Source organism: Poeciliopsis prolifica, unplaced genomic scaffold (assembly GCF_027474105.1).
Source record: "Poeciliopsis prolifica strain line A6 unplaced genomic scaffold, Auburn_PproV2 SCAFFOLD009, whole genome shotgun sequence".
Taxonomy (NCBI): domain Eukaryota; kingdom Metazoa; phylum Chordata; class Actinopteri; order Cyprinodontiformes; family Poeciliidae; genus Poeciliopsis; species Poeciliopsis prolifica.
Window position 1 is genome coordinate 9,287,765 of NW_026562384.1, and position 19,305 is coordinate 9,307,069.

General features: G+C 39.5%; 1 protein-coding gene across 1 annotated transcript in view; it reads right to left on the bottom strand.

Annotated features, from left to right (window-relative positions):
• The window catches only part of LOC129362524 (collagen alpha-1(XXIII) chain), a 143,590-nt gene that overhangs the window by 18,922 nt on the left and 105,363 nt on the right, over positions 1-19,305 (bottom strand). The window contains exons 4-9 of the mRNA XM_055034072.1: positions 17,481-17,488; positions 16,297-16,323; positions 8,230-8,256; positions 8,106-8,132; positions 5,001-5,027; positions 4,184-4,210 (exon numbers count right to left, since the gene is read on the bottom strand). Of these exons, the coding sequence (XP_054890047.1) occupies positions 4,184-4,210; positions 5,001-5,027; positions 8,106-8,132; positions 8,230-8,256; positions 16,297-16,323; positions 17,481-17,488 (143 nt within the window). The remainder of the gene's footprint in view (positions 1-4,183; positions 4,211-5,000; positions 5,028-8,105; positions 8,133-8,229; positions 8,257-16,296; positions 16,324-17,480; positions 17,489-19,305) is intronic.

The window sequence follows — 19,305 nt, forward strand, 5'->3', positions numbered from 1 at the left end:
GCAGAAGGAAGGGAAGTCTGCTGGAGAAGTGTCTGCTAACGACGAGCGCCGGACTGCTGAGGTTTTTTCCGAGACCACGAAACGTTCCCTCCACCTCTTTATGCCGATATACTCCTCTTTTCCCCTTTGTCACATTCACTCATTCACACCGCTCCCACCATGAAGACCACATATGCTTCTTTAAACATCTCATAACAGAAGAGGCTGTTTCACAGTGGGGATCGCCTTTAGCTCATTCCCATCAGAAAAACCAAGAAAAACAGACATCCCCCCTCAGAGTCCGGCTTCAAGTTGAAGTTTTACTGCTGTTTCAAGGGAAGCAAAGAGAGGATTTGGCCGTGGATCCTTGCAGCTTGTCTTTGACAACAGAGGTGCCAGATAAACCCAAAGGTGCAGTGACAGTGTCTTCTAAGAATAAACTAGAAGATATGGATATCTTCAGGCTTCCTTTTGATCAAGATGTCCTTAGAGAAAGATGCAAAAACTCCACATCCTTTTGTATTTTGATGGTTCTATGACATCCGATTTGGGTTCAATGCGCCTCATTTCCTGCGTTTGTGACCAGAGTCTGCCTGACGATAGCTCTGAACATGACGGATCGACAGGAAGTCACAGGTTGACAGAGATTCATGGCCGCTTCCTGTCTTTCATCCTGAAAAGTTCAGAGGTGAAGCAGAGCGAACTGTCAAAAAAAGGGCAAAGTGATAACTAAGCTTATGGTGGAATAATACTAAAAAACTCCCCCTGCAGCACAAATCAAGAGGCTATTACTCTTCCTATTAGGGAATATCCATGAAACTCCACATGGAGGAATCACTCACAGCGTTTGTTTTGAGTCGAGCATGTGTTTCCAAGCAATGTCCTGAGGTTTTTGGGAACTGCAGACTTATCCAAAGGCATCAAAGCAAGAGAAGCCTCAGCCAAGAGCAATATTCACCATTTGGAAAAACTACCAACAGCGAATGCCAAAAATATTTTTGAACTATTGCCTCAGAACCAAAAATGCATAGGTAGGAAAATGTAATGGCCTACGTCTTGATTGAAATCAGGAATTCCTGCAATGTTTCAGCATCGCATCATAAATATCTTTCCACTGGGCAAGCTTTGCAAATGTACACTCCGTTTCAGCTCTGCTATAACACAGGAACCACTTTGTGCTTCCAGTACACTCACCCTGTGTTTTGCTAAATGTTCAAACTCCTTGATCTTCTTCACAATTTGTCACTTTATACAAACTGCTGCACATTTTGTTGGAATTTCATGAGCTCAACCAACATAAAGTAATAAATAGCTGTTTTATTTTCAAATCACAGTGGATGAAATTAGAGATAACTACATATTTTCCATAAATGCTGAGCTAATATTACAAAAGGAAAACACAGACCAAATGCACAAGGAAGTTATTTGATTATGTAAAGAAAAAAAAATAAGACTGGATAGCAACTTTGGCACTCTTTTTCCAACCACTGAGTTTTGATGGGGATGTTCAAATGTTTCCATCATCCTCTCGTTGCATCATTTCCTAATTTCTGGCTAAGGAGATGGAGGCAACTCATCCAAGGAGTGAGCTGCACAAAAAAAAAAAAAAACACAAACAAACTCATCTGAGCTATCAGATGAGTTTAAGGGACTGTTAAAAGCAACTTGGACAGACACAGTCATGATAAGATACTTTTTTTTAGATTATTTCATCATCCAGGCCAAGATTGCTCAAACTGTTTGTATTGTTTTATTCGGTCCTTCAAAAGATGGCAAATTTCTGCTCCCTTAAATGTGAATCCCTCTTTTTGATGGTCTGTCACTTTGTCTGGTTTCAGTTTAAATCATTACTCAGGCTTTCTCTGTCTAAATCTTTTCAAGTAGGTGGACAAATTCTGCTGTTGCGAAATAACTTCTTAACACAGGTGTAGGATTGTAATAAACTTCTAAAATGTTTAAGCCTTAAACCTTCTAAGATTCTAGCAAATGCAAATGCTTTTTGAAGAAATGAAATCTTTTAAGAAAGTTTTCATTGATTAATTTGTAGATTTTTAATTCTACATAAAAAGTTCCTTTGTAAGCTTTAAATGAAACAAAGAATGTAACCTTTCCAGATATCTATAAAATAAATGTAAGTACAGTAGAAGTAATGCTCTCCTATGGTAATGATGAATCCACAGGCAATTATCTTTTCTTATAAATATCTTATATCACCACCAAAGCTGGGCTTTGAATGATTAATGATTATTATTATTTTTTATTTTTCTTGGTTTTGAGGTGGAGCTACTATTGTGTTGTGAGTTATTTTAGATGAAAAGGTTAAGCTCCTGTTAGACTTTAGTTGTGGGACAGATTTCCTCACGTTATCTTCATAAAATTATCTAAAGAGAGAAACATAATGTAGTTTTCCGTCTTGGGTCAATGGAGTTGAATTTCTACAAAAAGAAGAGACATAATAACCACACAAGGTTTAGCTCCTGCTTATTTCCAAGTTAAGCTGAACTGAGTCTTCTACTTGATGTCTAATATCATTAAATAAAAATAAACTTTTAAGCATGATTTAGATTAATTTTAGCCTTGACATCCCATTCACCAATAAATGTTTATTTGTAAATTAAGCAGCTTAAAACCACAATACTCTCTCCATAGTGCTTAGGTAACCATTTAACTCTATTTTTAACACTTTGTTCAACATTTTGATTAAATACTTCTGTTGGACAAAGACTTTCCCACTGCAATCATTTAATGAAGGTCATCATAAACTATCTACATCTGCTGTGGAGGTTAAGCAGTGCTATTTTGAGGCTTCTTCAGGATTATTTTTACATTTCCACAAATCAAAAGAGTCTATTTTTCTCTTACTGATTTTCTTTCTTTCTGTCTTGTATTTAAAGATCCCCTTTGCCTGTATAGAATGCCTTTGTTTTATGTCTATATTTATATTGTATCTATGTGAATGTCAAGTATTCCCTTTCATCCTCGATCAGAGCTCAAGACAATGAGGATATCCCAAATATTTTTCTATTCGCATGTTTGATTGCAGGAAATAACCCATAAAAGTTATTTTGAGACAGTGTGCAGTCTGGGTTTCACGTTTGAATTTGCTGATTAATGGACAGGGACGAACTTCCAAGTTGTTTGCAAAGGTAAATCATCCTCTCCACCCCATGTTGCCTTTTATTCAGTGCCTTAGATTTCCATGTCCTGGAAACATGGGAATGTACACCAGCATACATCCCGTCCCGCCCTACAAAATTAGATTTTCCTTGATGACAAGATGAAAACTTTTTAGTATATTGTAAAACAGATGGCTGTTTTACAATATACTAAAAAGTTTTGTATTGAACTTAATATGACAATGACTTTTATTTAGAGAGAGCAAAATACACACAGACCCTTGGAAAAGTATAAAACCCCATTGAACCTTTACATATTTGGATGTCATGTGACAGAACAAAATAAAGTAGAGCATAACAAAAATTTGAAGTGTGCTGTGTGTATTTAAATTGTCTTTACTCTGATACACCTGAACAAAACTTTCTATAACTAGTTTCTTTTATAAGTCACTATTTACATGAATACGTTTCTCTTCTGCATGATTGAATTTTAGTTCACGTACAGTTATTCTATGAAGCCTTCAGAAGTTCACATTAATGGACAGGACAGGGACAAAATTTTACAGAGGTTTTGAGCAGAGTAATAAAATCATCTTCATTTAATCCAGAACATGGCACAGATGAAAATCAACCAAGGCATGACTATTCTGCCTTACAGATCAGGCAAAGACAGTGTTATTTCAAAGAACCAGCCAAGAATTTTATGTTAACTCTGGAGGAGCTGCAGAGATGTACTAGCGACTAAGAGTTAATGGAAAAACAGGCGAAGTTTAATACAGGGCCATTTTGGGAGAAAAGCTCTAGAGAGGGTACAAAAGCCTTGAGACCAGGGCTCCTAGTAGAATAGTGACCCTGAACATACAGCCTCAGCTACAACAGAGTGGTTTAATATCAAAGGGTATTCATGTGTTAGAATGTCCCAGTCAAAGTCCAGACCTAAATGCAACTGATAGTCTGTGGTACAAATTATTTCACAGAAAAAGAGAAGTCTGCAAATCCTGAACTGAAGAAACACCATCTAAATTGTGCAAACGTTTCCCCCAAAATTTTATTTAATCTCTCAAAGACAATATGAAAAGGTGACTTACCCTTGGCCCAATGTCTCCTTGGTCGCCCTGATAGAAAAACAGGAAAATAACAATTGTCAGTAGTTCTCAGAATTGTAAATGTACAAATGGCTAATAATTCAAGAGGTACTGTGGTCCCGCAATGACAGACAAGCTTACTAAAATAGTGTTTATAGGAAGGAAGCAACTCAAGGGTCATCTGTCCAAACCACAATGGGATGTAAACATTTACTGGATAAGTCACTTGATAAGCCGCAGATACACTCATCGGACAGGATGAGATCGGGGTAGTAACCGAGGGTGTGTGCAGGGTGAGGATTGTTTTTTGATGAAGGCCGAAAGGTCACGCTCTCATTACTGAGCTACTATTATGACGACACAAAGGAAAGCGGTTTTCTTTATTTAAACATTCACATCATCCATCTGTTGGAGAGAACGCACACGGATGGATCCGGCCTCGACGAATCCCGTTCTGAGTTGCGGTACCGTACCGTTCCTGCTTATCTGCAGCTCTGCCACTTGAGAGCAGCAGAAAACACTTCGGCACGAGAGCGGGCATCGATAAGCACATGCCAACCTCAAACTGCTAGAAGCTTCCAATGTCTTCAGCTGGACGGAGGCTCACTGAGCGGGAAAACATCTGGCTATCACCAAGCTTCACGGAAGGTCTACAAACCTTCTCAGTGAAGTACATGTTATCTTTTTCTTCATTTAGTCAGTGAATGGCAAAAACGTGAAAGTCTAAAGCAATCGAGAGGCTGCATGTGTCCCTGTGGCTTTACAAGCAAAATAATGTTCGTGCCAGCTAAGCACAGCTGGAACTCTAGTTGAAGCATACCTTCTCTCCCTTGGGTCCGGGCAGGCCCTGCAGGAGAGATAAGAGAGATAATCAGAGACAGTTGGTGAAAATAAATCAGTGACACACCGTAGCACATTGCATCTTCTACGTGGCCAAACCATGGAGTATTAAATCAAGCAATAAGGCGACACGGCAACACCACTTAATTATGCGTGTCACGGAGATCGCTTAATCCCGACCCATTTTCTGCTGAATGCAACTCCTTGTTTGAAGTAAAAAAAAAAAAACATCTTTCAAGTATTTATGTAGGAGTTAAAAAATGTGGTGAGAGATGAAGCTGAAAAGCAAAGATGTTCCTTTTGTTCCTACATCAGTCTTTTTGACAGATGGGAACTTTGAAGATGTTGTAGCGCAGGGAGTCCATGGATTTTTGTGTTCGGTTCTGTGGGTTTTGTTGTGTCTTTGGGGTTGAATGTCCCGAACACTAACAGAAAACATGAAGCTTTAGTGTTCCTAGGCTGAATGTCAGATAAAGATACACAGTCCTGCTTTGTGTTGGACGTTTTGACATAACATTTATAAACGGTGGGCAAACAGATGAGATTAGTTTGGTGGCCGCCTTTTTGTCCCTGTCTGTCCACTGTGCACAAGTGGCACAAGGACGCCACATGTGGTGGCACCACAAAGGGAAAAGCGCCACAGTGACAGAAGAACAAGAAGATGGAAATCAGCCAACATCCACAGGCCCTCCAAACGTAGTCCTTGAACTTTTTCACATTTTGTCATGTTACAACTCCAAACTTTGGTGTATTTTATTGGGATTTTATGTGATAGGCCAAGACAAAGTGGAGCATAAGCATCTAGTGGAACCAATTGTCTTCAGAAGACACTGCAGTACTAAATAGAACTAAGAGTAATAGAGTCCAGCTGTGGGTCCCCGTAAATCTAGCTGTTTTGTGACAGACTTGGATGGTAAATGGGTCACATTTTTATCGGGCTTTATCTAGTCAGAGGACTCCAAAACTCTTTACACTACAATCAGTCATTCATTCATTCAATCACTTACCCCAGGAGAGCTGCCCTGGGGCAAACTAACAGAAGTGAGGCGGCCATTCAGTCAGCGCCATCGGGCACCCTGACCACCAGCAGCACGCGACGCAGGTGAAGACTCTTGTCCAAGAACATGAAGACTGACACAGATGTAGCAGAGGATTGAACTGGCCACCAATCCGTTACAGCACAAACCTTGAGCCACCGTTGCGCCACAAGATCAGAGGTTTATAGAGTAGATTACTAAATGAAACGCAACAAAAAGACCTAGGAACACAGTGGACAGATCAGGAATAGAGGGATGGCTCTGTGGCGAGACCTGAAAACCGATGTTCACAGACACACTGTATCCATTCTGACAGCTGTTTTGTTGAGCTATGTTTCAGTGAATAATGGGCAAGAATTTCAGCCTCCAGATGTACAAAGCTGGTGGAAACATACTACAAAGGAGCTGACGCTATCATGGTACTAACAGGTAGTTCCACAAAGTATTGATTCAGAAGACCTGAACACAAATGCAAGCCGAATGCCTTTGGCTGAGTTTTATGAGTAAAAACTTCTGAAACCGTTTCTTCATCACAATTATACATGACTTTTAGTTTATATCAATAATAGCTGAATAATCTGAAAGAAATAGAAAATATAGAATTGGTTTCTTATTGAGATAATAAGAAATCAATGTTATGTCTGAAATGTTTTAGGATATTTTGCTCCATTTTGTTTTGTTTCATCACATAAAATCTCAACATTAAAGTGTGTGGGGCAAAATGTGAAAAGGTTCATAGGACATGAGGGTATTAAAGCGCTTTGTTTTGACCCCAGGAACCTAAAAGTGACGCCACAATTCAGGTCATAGTTTTTCTTTCTAATCTCCTTCCATTCATTGTTTGACTAACCTTATGTTGTACTTAACTCTCTGTCCCCTTTGGCTGTTTTGTTGAGTCTTTTCACTATAATTTTTCTTCCACCTTCAGACGGTGCTTTAAATTTTACCCCTGTCTTCGTTTTTCTTTGAGCCAAATATTTTGTTTGGACAGGAGCTCCTATTGTTTTATGGACCACAACTTTGACAAAGTGGGCAGAGTGGAGAAAGGGTAGCTGCCTTTCTCCAACAGGCCCTCAGTATTGTAGGGTCAAGGTGAAAGCAGAAGGAAAGTTGTGTGATTTGACAAAAAATTAACTTGACAGATAATGATCTTCATTTAAGAGTTGTCGTACTGGAACTTTCTGCTAACAAATCAATCAATAATTGAACTTTTCTTCCTGCCTTCTCTTGTTTTAACCTTGTGCTCTGTGAATCCAGAAGCGACCCTGGCCTGCAGGTCTACACCTCTCCCGCTGTGGTTTTACGACAAACCATTGGTGATGGAGGAGAGTCCTATAAAATAACAGACTGAACTTTAAGTCAGTCTTAACAGGAAACGAGAGTTTTATAATGTTTGGAAACTATTTAAAGGTCTCCAATTAGGCTTTCAGATGTCAGGGAATGATCCGTTCTCATTGCACGTAAAGGAAAGATATTTCCTATGCAAAACAGGTGCTGTAAATATCATTGAAATGTTATTTAAAAAATGTCAAGGAATAAATAAATAAGATGAAAGGACTGGCAAGACGATCATGGCGGTCAGCCAGAGGAGGAGCAGAGGACATCGTAATGACTTTTTAAAGAGCCTCTTGTTTGAGGCTGTAAACACCATTCTGGCTCCTTCTTTCCCACCGGTGTGTAACCCATTTGCTATGCTTTGCCCGTTTACACGCCACACCTGGGTGTGCCTCGGAGTGCGCAGCGTTTCATGGAAAGGTTGATGGATGGGAGGGCAGAGGGGATTTCTGAATTAGCTTCACTTGATCCATGACTCCCCCATGACTGCGAGCTCTGGGACGACTTAAGATGTGGAACAGCGATGAAAATAGCTACCATGTTTTCTTTTTTAATAGGAACAGTAAAAATGATTGATGTGCTACACAAAACCCACCTGTCTCCCAGGCAAAGTACCCATCTCGAGTCCCAGTTAACAAAGTCTGTATGTAGGAACGTCTTTATGTTAACTGATGTGTGTAATTAAAGAGCCAAACAGATGTGTAAGGATGTACCTGACTTCCTTTGAGTCCTGGCAAACCCTAACATAATAATAATAAAAAACAAAACAAGAATTTTAGTATAAAATCAAATCCTTAAACAAAGACATTGCAAAAATTTGTTTACGAGAGAGCTTACTGGTTTGCCATCCAAGCCGAGAGGCCCCTGTTGGAGGGAATAAAGATAATCGTGAATAGAAGAAAAATAAATCCCTGCATCCAGAGGTGTTGGGATCATCATTGATACTTTTTTGTAAAGAACATTTATGTCTAATGAACCCTTTCTGGCTGAGTCACAAAACAGTTACTTTGGAAATATCTGAGGCTGTTCTTTTAGCTAGAATCTTTTTTACACCAGATTGTTGCTTAAATGTAACAGATTAGAGAAGAAGCAAAGTTTTGGATTTTATGAGACCAATAAAGCATTAAAATTCAAATAATTAAAAAAAAATACAGCTTTCCTAACAATGTCCTTGAATCTCTGCTTTGTTCTTTGTTTTTAATATAACTTTACATGAAAAGCATGCCAATGTAAACTTTTCAACCACATTTACACTCTGTTTAAGTCTGAAGGCCAAGTTATCACTGTGTTTTATCTATAGTCATACTGGTCCCATCAACCTTAGAGTAGATATTTCCAAGTTTACCATATTGGAAATGAACCTTCGAGGACCATACAAGTGGAAAATGGGTTTCCAAAATAAAAGAAGCCAAATAATGCATGTTCAACTACTGTAACATATAATATTAAAATGTGTATTTCAGTCACAGTGACAATCATTTAACAAAAGGATCTGCAAATCAGATTGAATATAAAAATATATGAATTAAGTAGAATAAATGAATATGGAATAAATTCAAAAATTAGCAAGGAGTTAGAAGAAGATACCTCTAGCCTTTAGTTACATTAAGGCTAATATTTTATTTGTAGATAGCAGTGCTAGCACTAGTCTGCTAAGCCAAGACTTTCATGCCTTTATCTTTAATGGGCAGACATGAGATTGAAATCTTTTCATCCAACTCTCAGCAAGAGAGTAAGGGATAAATGTTTTCTACTAATGACCAGCTTCAAAGAGATCAAATGAGTCCTCAGTGGATGAAGAATGTCATTATTACACTGAAAAGACACTATTTGCTTTAAATCCTCAGACCAGACAGACCATCTTAAAAATACCCTACAGCCAGCTGTTACCGATTAGTTTCTCATAATGTAATGTCCTCAAAGAAACAATGAACATCATTTGCAAGTAAAATAAAGAGAACAGTAAAAAGAGGATGTTTTGAGTAGCAGAAAGAGTTTGGAAGAAAACATTAAGAGAAGAAGAAGAAAAAAAAAGAAACAATATTGATGTATATCCTGCCCCACTTTATGTGCGTGCACCACTTTTGGAAATTTCAAAATCAAATCTGATAGCTTGCAGTAATCCCCCGGCTGCTGTGAGGGTTTATGGCGATGAGATAACCTAAAAGGCGGTTTAGTGAGACCTTCCTGAAGCTAAAGTGCTGAAGCAGCAGTTGACTCTGTAGACACTGTTTACATCAATAAAACACAGCCGAGCAGTCATTGAACCTCCTCCTCAGAACAGCCCTCAGCTCAAATATGGAGACCTTCAGATCCTTACTTAAACATAAAGGAACACTTGGCTCTGGAATAAAACTTTCCAAAAACACTTAAAAGTGATGTATGTGGTAAAGGCTAATGTTGACTTCCTCCTTAACGACCGTACTCCATGTTAAGCTAACAGTTTTTACAGGGTCCCCTGAGTAGCGGGTTGGTGGACCCCTTCACAGTCCTGGTGGCTTTGCAGACTAAAAGCTGTCATTAACACTCGGGCTGTCTGGCCTTTCGCTGTTTTGCCTCTTATGTGGGCCATCTGGCCTCAGCTCCTCCCGTGGAAAACTCAGCATTGTCATGACTTGATGGATAAGCGCTTGATACAAAAAGATGGAAGCTAGATATGAAGTGTTCACGCATAATGTTTGATGTTGTGGCTGTAAAGATGACATTTTCAAACATTTGAAGACGTATATTAAGAGGATAGTGAAAACCTTTTGGGGCAATAATGTTCCATTGAATGTCATGGCTGGAGCCAAAACAGTAAGGGAGTGATGATTTTTTTATTTGTACAACTCCTCACTACTTTCAGCCCACGACACGTTGTAGTTTTGTCACTCTTAAAAGCAGCATGCTGAGTTTACCATGTCATGAATCTGAGAAATTAGATGCGGTTACAGATGTCCCGCTGAGTTTTCCCTGCTATCAGGGTGCAGATCTCTGGATGTGTGCCTTGTGGTGCACATCCGTCCGTGCGTATGTGGCGCTATCCCTGCATCTGGGAGCATTTACTGTGGCGCAGCTCCTTCAATAATCACCAGGATGAGTAGATGAGATGAATGCTGTGAGGTCATCTGCTGCTGCAGAGTCTGAACCCGGTCAAAAAGAGACTGATTTATGGATGCGTACAAGCGACCATAAATCGCTTGTAAGTCCTGGTAGTCTATGTCTTTGCTTTTGAAGGTGCGTGTGAAAGTTTTACTCGCCATTATAAAACCCAACATGAATGCCTGGTTCCTATGACCTCGATAGTAAAGATGGAGACTCCAACGTAGAGTTTACTCTGTCCTTGCAATTTCAGGGGACACTATCTAAACTAACAGTGCAACAGTTCATAAATCTCTTTTATGGGAAAATGACGATCAATTTGGACAGTTCAAGAAAGAGTTGGAAGAAAAACAATACAATGTGCCTAACAAATGTATTAATAACCGTGGAACTTTTTCACCATTTGCCTTACAATTTACAAAAACCAACTTGAATCCACTTTGAAGTTATTTTGTGATGGACTAACAAAGTAGTGAACAGCTATGAGATGGATGACTGATGGTTTTCCTTATTTTTACAGATGAAAACCTGAAGAGCGTGCGGTCCCTTTGTCTTTAACTCACGTGAGTCAGCACTTTGTAGAACCACCTCCCATTGACATTATAGCTGCACGTCTTTTGGTAAATGGCTCCACAAACTTTACAAATCCAGAACCTCAGAATCTTGCTGATTATTTTACAGACAGATCGATTCCAATTGAACTGGACAGTTCAATTGTAGGGAACATCTGCATTTTTCAAATCTTGCCAAATATTCTCACCTTTGACTCTGCCTCAGTCATTCTAAACATTAATTCAGTTTAATCTGAACCATTCTATTGTATATCTGGCAGTATCTATTTTCCTGTCAACTCTGATCATCTTCCTCGTCACTGTTGAAGAAAAGCACAACGCGATTCTGCCAACACCTTGTTTCACAGTGAGGATGACATGTTCAGGGTGTTAGCTTTTTTTTTTCCACACATAGCACTTTGGGTGAAACCCTGAAAGTTCATTTTTTGGTCACTTTTGGTGCACCACCTGAATCTATTTATTATTATAAGTAATAATAATGAAAAAGAAACATGCATTTATGTATACATTTTTCTTTCACTTTTACTTCACGTCCATTTTATACTGTACATTAAGTACATCAAAGTCTATTCCGTACCATGACAGAATGTGAAAGAAGCGGTATGAAATTCTTTACAAGGCACTGTGAATACCACAGAAGCCAAGAAAAGATTTTCCCTCTGTGATGAAAAAATAATATTCTATCTGTGTTGAATGTTTCTGAAGCTGCAACATACCTACAAGGCAGACAAAGAGTCTACGCATAGAAAAGTTGGAATTCAAATAAAATCAGGCTGGACTAACAGGAAAAAAGCAAACAAAAAAATATGGGGGGTGCGGTGAGGTTTTGTGGGTCGGAATTAGGAGCTGCTAGTATAAACCTCTTCATCTCACACCACAAAAGGAACTGAGAGCCAAATACAGAATGGAGAGAGGCACAATGAAAGGAAAAAAAAACCTGAGTGAATAACCCAGATAATAACCACCGAAACCCCAGCTAGCTGTGGAGAAAAATGAAACAATGATTTCTTTTAGTGCATCTCTAATTGCATTGTCTGCCGGCATCTTGTTCTACAGCAACCCCGGCCAGAACAAAATCACATATTTACACAAAAAACTCTTGGTACAAGTTGGCCCGCAGGAGCTCGCATGCGTGCATTTCTTTCTGTGTGAATGCAAACGTTGATTAATGCAGGTATGTGTGTGTTCTGTTAATCACAGAGAATAAGGGTGTGGGGTATCTCTGCTGGTTTTACTGTGTTCTTTGTGGTGCAGACTGGCGATTATCCAGTGGGGTGTAATTGTTGAGGATGCAGCTCGGAAAGCATGCTGTCTGCACATCAGCGCAGACGTCTCGGCTGGAAACACACATGGTAACATGTTGTGTACATTAGTTGTTAGCTTGATTTCGGTCATAAAAGTGAAGCTGATAAGGCTGATGAGTGGATCTCTCTTTTCCCCCTTTCTCTCTCAAGGTGTTTTTTCCACTCTCCTCCCCTCCCCCCAACACCCACTGATTTTTTTATTTACCTCCAGGCTGCTGCTACGGTGGGAAACACCGCAGTGCTTCTACAATTGTTCAATTTGCAAAACATGACTTTTAAAAAAAAGAAAAAAGAACACAGTGGCTGGAGCAGAACCAAAGAGAAGAAGAAAGCATACCAGAGGGCTGTGTGTTTGGGACAGAAAATTACTGACATGTTGTTGGGTGACCGTCTGGCTTTAATCTGCGGAACAATGGAGGCCTTAGCCGGTTTCGGCAGAAAAATGTCGGCTGTCTGTCTCAGACTGGCACTCTCCCATAAACACACTTATAGCTGGGTATGCTGATCTCTGTCAATATGAATGAAAGTCAGAAGCTGAGTGGGGGGGGGTGTTTATTGTGTGGGGCTGTGCTGCTGTGGGGCTGTGCTGCTCTGTCAGTGTGCCTTACTTTGATTATTTGACAGCGGGAAGTCTCTTTTCAGAAAGTCTCCTTGGCTGTGATTTATGAGAGGAAGGAGAGACACGGGTTGCATGAGGAGAGAAAACATACCTCAGCACACACACACACACCCACACCCACACGCACACACACACACACACACACACACACACACACACACACACACACACACCCACACATGCACCCCCCCCGCCCAACCCCCCCACACACACACAGGCACACACATGCACACTTGTTGAGAAGTTATGCTTGAAGTACTCACAAACCACACTTCATTAACACTGTTTATCAAATCACTGATGATTCAGTGGACTGCTGCCTGCATTAGGCTGATGAACTCAATATGTATATTTCACCTGAATGAAGTATTTGATCTCCTATGTGCACGCAAATATGGACACACAACCTTATTGTTAGGTGTGACGTACACAACCAGCTTGTGTAAAAACACTTTTCGGACATAAAACATTACTGCACATCTCTGTTGTAAAGAGGTAGCTGGAGCAGAATAGCCTAGTTGAAACCAGATGTCTTAGATCGGAAAAGTTTAGTCTTATTTGATGTCAGATGGGAAGAAAATGTGTGTTTTTTTTTTTATATTGCTGGCAGAATAGAATTGAATAGCAATAAAACTTTATTGCACCGAAATTCAGGTAAACCTTACAATGGGGCCAAAGCCTCTGAGTTTTTACTCAATGTATGTGCATTATGTGTCAAGGTGAGACTTTGCTCATCTTTAAACATGGAGCCAAACATAAATCAAAATTTATTTTGTCAGGACAAAACAATAGTTTTTAACATCACTTTAGGGCATTTTTTAAAGTATGAAACTGGGAGCTCCATCTCCTGGATTCCCAAATGAAACCATAACTAATAACTCCACTTTATGACTTATGCAGAGTCACTCCAAACCTCATAGAGTTTTGTAACTTCAACAAATTTAAAGTTAATTTCTTCAACTTAAACTTTAATCAGGGGATGTGGGTTGTTCGTACTGAGCCGGTGGGTTGATGTTTGAGCCGCCGTTTTGTTTGCCTCGGTCAGAGTTGGTTAGAGGGCCGAGTGACGCCAATTGTACGGCTGTCTTGCTTAAGTCAGTCTGTCCCAGGTTACAGTAGCCACCATTAGCGTATGAATGCGTAAATGACTGATTGCAGAGTGAAGCGCTTTGGACTTGATAAAGCACTATAGAGAACCAGCTATTTACGCAGAGCTGAGCAGATGAGAGGACGGTAAAGAAGAGTTGGCTCCGGTTGAGAGAAATAACTTGTAATTATTTTACAATGGTCACATTTGATGGCATTTAGTCAAATTTATTCCCATGAATCTTTAATAATTAAAGCCTGCACAACATGTCCAATAGGAGGTCTAACCACACAAACCTGCAGCAGCTGCAGCCACTACAGTGCGTCCGCTCCTCTCTAACATGAAGTCGGTTAATGATAAACACCCTTGGGGAGTGGAAATTGGCTTCATTTGTATCGTGGAACAAAAATTCTCCAAGATATGGTAACATTAGCAGTTTGTACAGATACCTGTCCAGATCTTTAAATGAAGAATAGACTGGATGAGGAAATACTGATCTCAATGTTTACAGTTTGACACAAAAGGGATTTCACCATAAACATAGCTATTGTGGAGATTTTGTTTCCTGATATTAAACTAACAACTTCTTCATGCATTTGCTTCGGAAAAGGCATGAAGTTCAAGTTTCTTTAAAAAATTAATTGAGCTAATACATAACCTCAGATGTTTTTTTTTAATTAAGAAAAACATTGTATTTTAACATTTATATTCTACAGAATGCCAGGAAAAGTCTAATTCTGCATTGTATCTAGTAGCATATAATGTATTTACATGTACTCACCCCTGGCTACATGGTAACAGGCTATATTTATAAATTATTCACGTGTGATTTGATTTAATAACTCAGAAAGTCACAACATGCATGATGGAAGAATGCAATCTCTCCATTTGTTTAAACAATTAAAAAATGAAAGCTTTTATTGGCACAGTAGAGTTTACTGAATCACTTGAGTTGTTTGTAGTGATTTGTGCGCCATGAACATGAGTAAAATGGTCTAATAATGTATTAACCCCTCTGGCCTGTGAAGCACTGTATCTGCAGTAACTATAAGTGGTTGGAGGAAGTTCAGACAAGGATAGCTGCACAAACAGCCTCCACATTAGGGAGAATGGTCACTTTTAAGCTGCATTGACGGAAATTCAAACATCTCTACTACTAAACAAAATCATTTTCTGTCCATGGAAACTGTCAGAAAAATTAATCTACGTAAATTTTTCATTCACTCAAAAGCAAGATGCCCTATAAAGGCATCAAACAAACCTCTTCCAGTTGCAACATGATTTCATCTATCTGCAGATACACCACAAACAGATTGATTGCATTCTGTGTCCTAAATTGGGACAGCTTATCCAGAATAACCACCTTCCAGTACACAATTCCCATCCAAACATCGTTACACAGTAAGCATTTCCAAAGGAGACAGTGGCACAGAGGATCAGAGTCACAAAAAAAGGGAAAACAAATGTGCACACATTTATTTGTACACTCTGTCCACCTGTGTGCAATTAGCAGCGAGCATTTCCCGTCAGCAGAGCTGCGCAGTGCCAGACGGGACTGCATGGGAATGTGCCCCCAGGGCCAGGCCCCAAAAAAACCCCCGGTGGGAGACAGACAGAGAGCAGCGCCCCGCCAGAACCGACTGGGCCCCGCGGAGCACAGCAACAGGTGACTGCTCACGGTCACCATGACGACCTAAACACTCACAGGAGACGAGCGGCACACACGGATCGGTACCCCAGGAGGAGCGCTAAGATGAGAATTTGATGATGGGCAAACCACAAACCATCAACAGACGATGGATGAGTTGCTAAGCTTTATCAGAACTCGCCGCTAGAGGCCGCTATTTCACTGGATAACAACAAAACTGGATGTTTATCTTACAGGGCAAATCAGAAGGGTCACCGCGTTTGAGGACCACTTTGTCACCTGTTTGGTTTGTGTTTATAGATATCTCATTCATATCAAAATCATATATTCTATAGATATATCAGCTTGTCCTAAGATGTCTGAATTTGGCCATGTGTGAATGTAAATGTCTTCATTTTACACACTTCTTAGAAATGGGGCAGGATACACATGCTACATGGTTAACAACTTTTAAAATGTACAAAAAGAAAGAACAGCCAATTCATAGACGTAAAAGCTCAAAAGAAAAAAAAAAGAAAGGAAAATCCCAAGATATCCGAGCAGAGACTGGATTGAGGAGTGAAGGAGGATGAAAGAAATAAAATCCAAATTACCGGGTATCCATCTCGTCCAACCTTGCCCTGGTGAGGTTAGATGTCAAAGCAAGAAGCAGTGAGACAAATTTGAACAAAAAATCAGCAGCTGAACACAACACATTGCATTTACATCAAATCACTATGTCTGCATGGGAGTTTTCACATTGAAATGTTTCTTTTGTTGGGTCTTCATGACAGAAAAGCACAAAGCAGCACTAAATTGTAATGTTGAAAGAAAAAGGTATAGAATTTTCAAACCACAGTTATAATAATAATAAAAAAGATGTTTAGCAGTTCTGCAGTCAATTATGTTGCTTATTTGGTCAAAATGGAAAGATTATGGCACATCTGCAAACTCATATTTGTATTTGTAACAAGAAATGACATGCATTTGCTTTCATTTACAAACATGTGATACACTGTGTTGGTCAATCACATAAAATTCCAATAAAATGCAGCAAAGTTTATGGCTATAATGTGATTAAATATGGAAAACTTAAAGAAGTATGAGCTTTTTTTTATCCTTTCTTACCTTTTTCTTAAACCTTTACATTTAACTGAATGTTTGTGGCTGTTTCATTGTCAATTCAATAATACTTTATTCTGCGCTGACAGGCTATTAATTTTTACACCTTCAGGGAAATTTATTAAACTCAATTCTTTTGTACATGTTCTGTAGAAATCTACATTATTTCATGAGCGTTTAGTGCAAAACCAATTGCCCAGACAGTTTTCTTCCAATCAAACTACTCCCAGGATTCGAGTAACTTCTTCCAGGCCAGTTTGATCTGTCTCCATGTTTCCAGAAAACGTCATGGTGGTTTTCAAAGCCAATAATCGCTTCTGCACATCTGATCAGAGCCACATGTCAGCATAAAAATAAAGGATAAAATTTTGAAAATTGTTCCTGGTGAGATCACGATGTGTCCAGTGCAGAGGCGAAGACTGTGCTGGCAGCAGTTACGATACCTTTGTTGGTTATAACCATCATCAACACACACCACCTGGAGATCTCACACACTTCTGTAGGTGGTCTTTACATTCAAGTTTTATTGCTGTGGGAGAAGAGCTCATATTTGGTTTGACTTGCAGTTTGTCCAGCGGTGCAGCCGGGAATGACACGTGTGATGTGTGTGCATGGCTAAGGTCAAAACCCCTGAAATGAATTCAATACTACCTGGACGAGATGAAAGCATACTTACAGGAGGCCCTGCAACAGAGAAGAGAAATGAGGGAGAGGGATTAGAAAGCCTGCACGTTACATGTTTTCTGACAGATGAAGCACAGCATGTGTGACTGAGAGCAACCTCCGCTTTGTACACCAATCACTTCCTCTGTGGAGTACCCACAACAAAAATCCTGTCCATGCCATGTGGTTGGTTAGATAATGACCATAATTAACCCCCTGAACATGGCAGAGAAGAAGCTCATTAGAGCTGCTGCCAGCGCAGTTTGTGGCGAAGCCGTTATGATAAACAGACTTCGACGAGAGCTGTGTTTTAGATTAGGAATATGAAGTCATGTCAAGGCTTTGTTTCTCAGGAAGATGTGGGAGCAAGAGGATGGAGGACAAGCGTTGAGTGAAAAGGTCAAGAAAACCATGCTTCTCTTTTAGGAGAGCAAACTGGATGTCTCTGACATTCCTACAGGGTAGCCTTTCACTTGTGATTGAAACTCTCAGATGTTGAGCATCGGCAGCAAAAAAACATACCTTCTGTTTTTCATAGTTTGTTTAACCAAAAGCAACAGTAACGATCAAAGAATTCCCCCTTTTCTCAGCGATCATAATTAAATCTAAGGAAAGGCAGGGGCTGAGGGCCCTGTTAAAACACATAAACCTCCACAATGTGAGTGTATTATTGTGCCAATTAAGGTATTCTTTTTGAAATGTACTTTCTTAAGTGTCTGGACTTGATTTTCTACTCATGAGGATGCTGATTTATCTGATTGGTGAAACAGTCACAGTGTATGAACCAATTCAGAGCTCATAAGCATCAGGCCACCAATAAAAAAATCAACATAACATTGAGAGCAGGAAGACAAGACAATATCTGAGGTTTTCCTTTACAAATTAAAGATACCAGGATTGGTAAATTTTGGAAGATGTGGAAAATTAAAGGAAGGGTGAATAAAGATGTGTTAGAGACGTCAAGTCTACAGAGTAAAGCAAAAGTTTCAACCCCTTTTAAACTTCTTCAAATTCTTTTAATTGTACTTTATTTTAATAGTGTTACATAACTTAAAGTAGCACATAATCGAGCTATGAGAAGAAATCTTTAACTCAGGAGAACCTGAAAGTTGAGGAACCCTCAGTGCCTCAATCTTTTGGGGTTGATATTTTTCTGGGGTATATCTTTCGGGGTATCAGGTTTTCCCAATAGTACTGCTCTGTAGGAATCAAGATCCACCTTAACATCAAGACAGTATGGTGCTGTTTCATTGTAATGCTTGTGTGTTTAGTGTAAGGATAGTATTCTTCTTCAAAGAGCATTATGCAGGCAGGACAAAAAGTTCATTTTTATTCTCCTCTGACCAGAACACCATAATCTACTTAATCTACCTTAATTTCACTTGCAATTCTTATGGCAAACTGCAAACTTTTCTTCTTGTTTCTCTGCGTGGAGACGAGATGTGAAGTGCACAACAAATAACTGTGCTGTCAGTGTTGCAGCCCGTCCATTGTTACCATGGACCTCTTGGATGCCTCTCTTGTTCTCTCATGAGGCTGTTAGATGACCAGTGTTCACTAAACTTTGCACTAGAGGTATGAATTTAAAGGGGACTTAAAATGGAGTTGAAATTCAGATTTATATTTGTAAAACAAACAAAAACATATGATTTTTATTCCACTTTATATTCAAGAAAAAGTTGCATTAATCGATTACATAAAGGGACCATAGGGTAAACTGAAGTTTGGGATTAACATTGTGACAGATTGTTGAAAATTTCAAGAGGCGTAAAGACTTTTGCAAGGCACCGTAGCTGCATCCAGACTGTTTGATAAAGACCTCCTGAGTCAGACAGCAA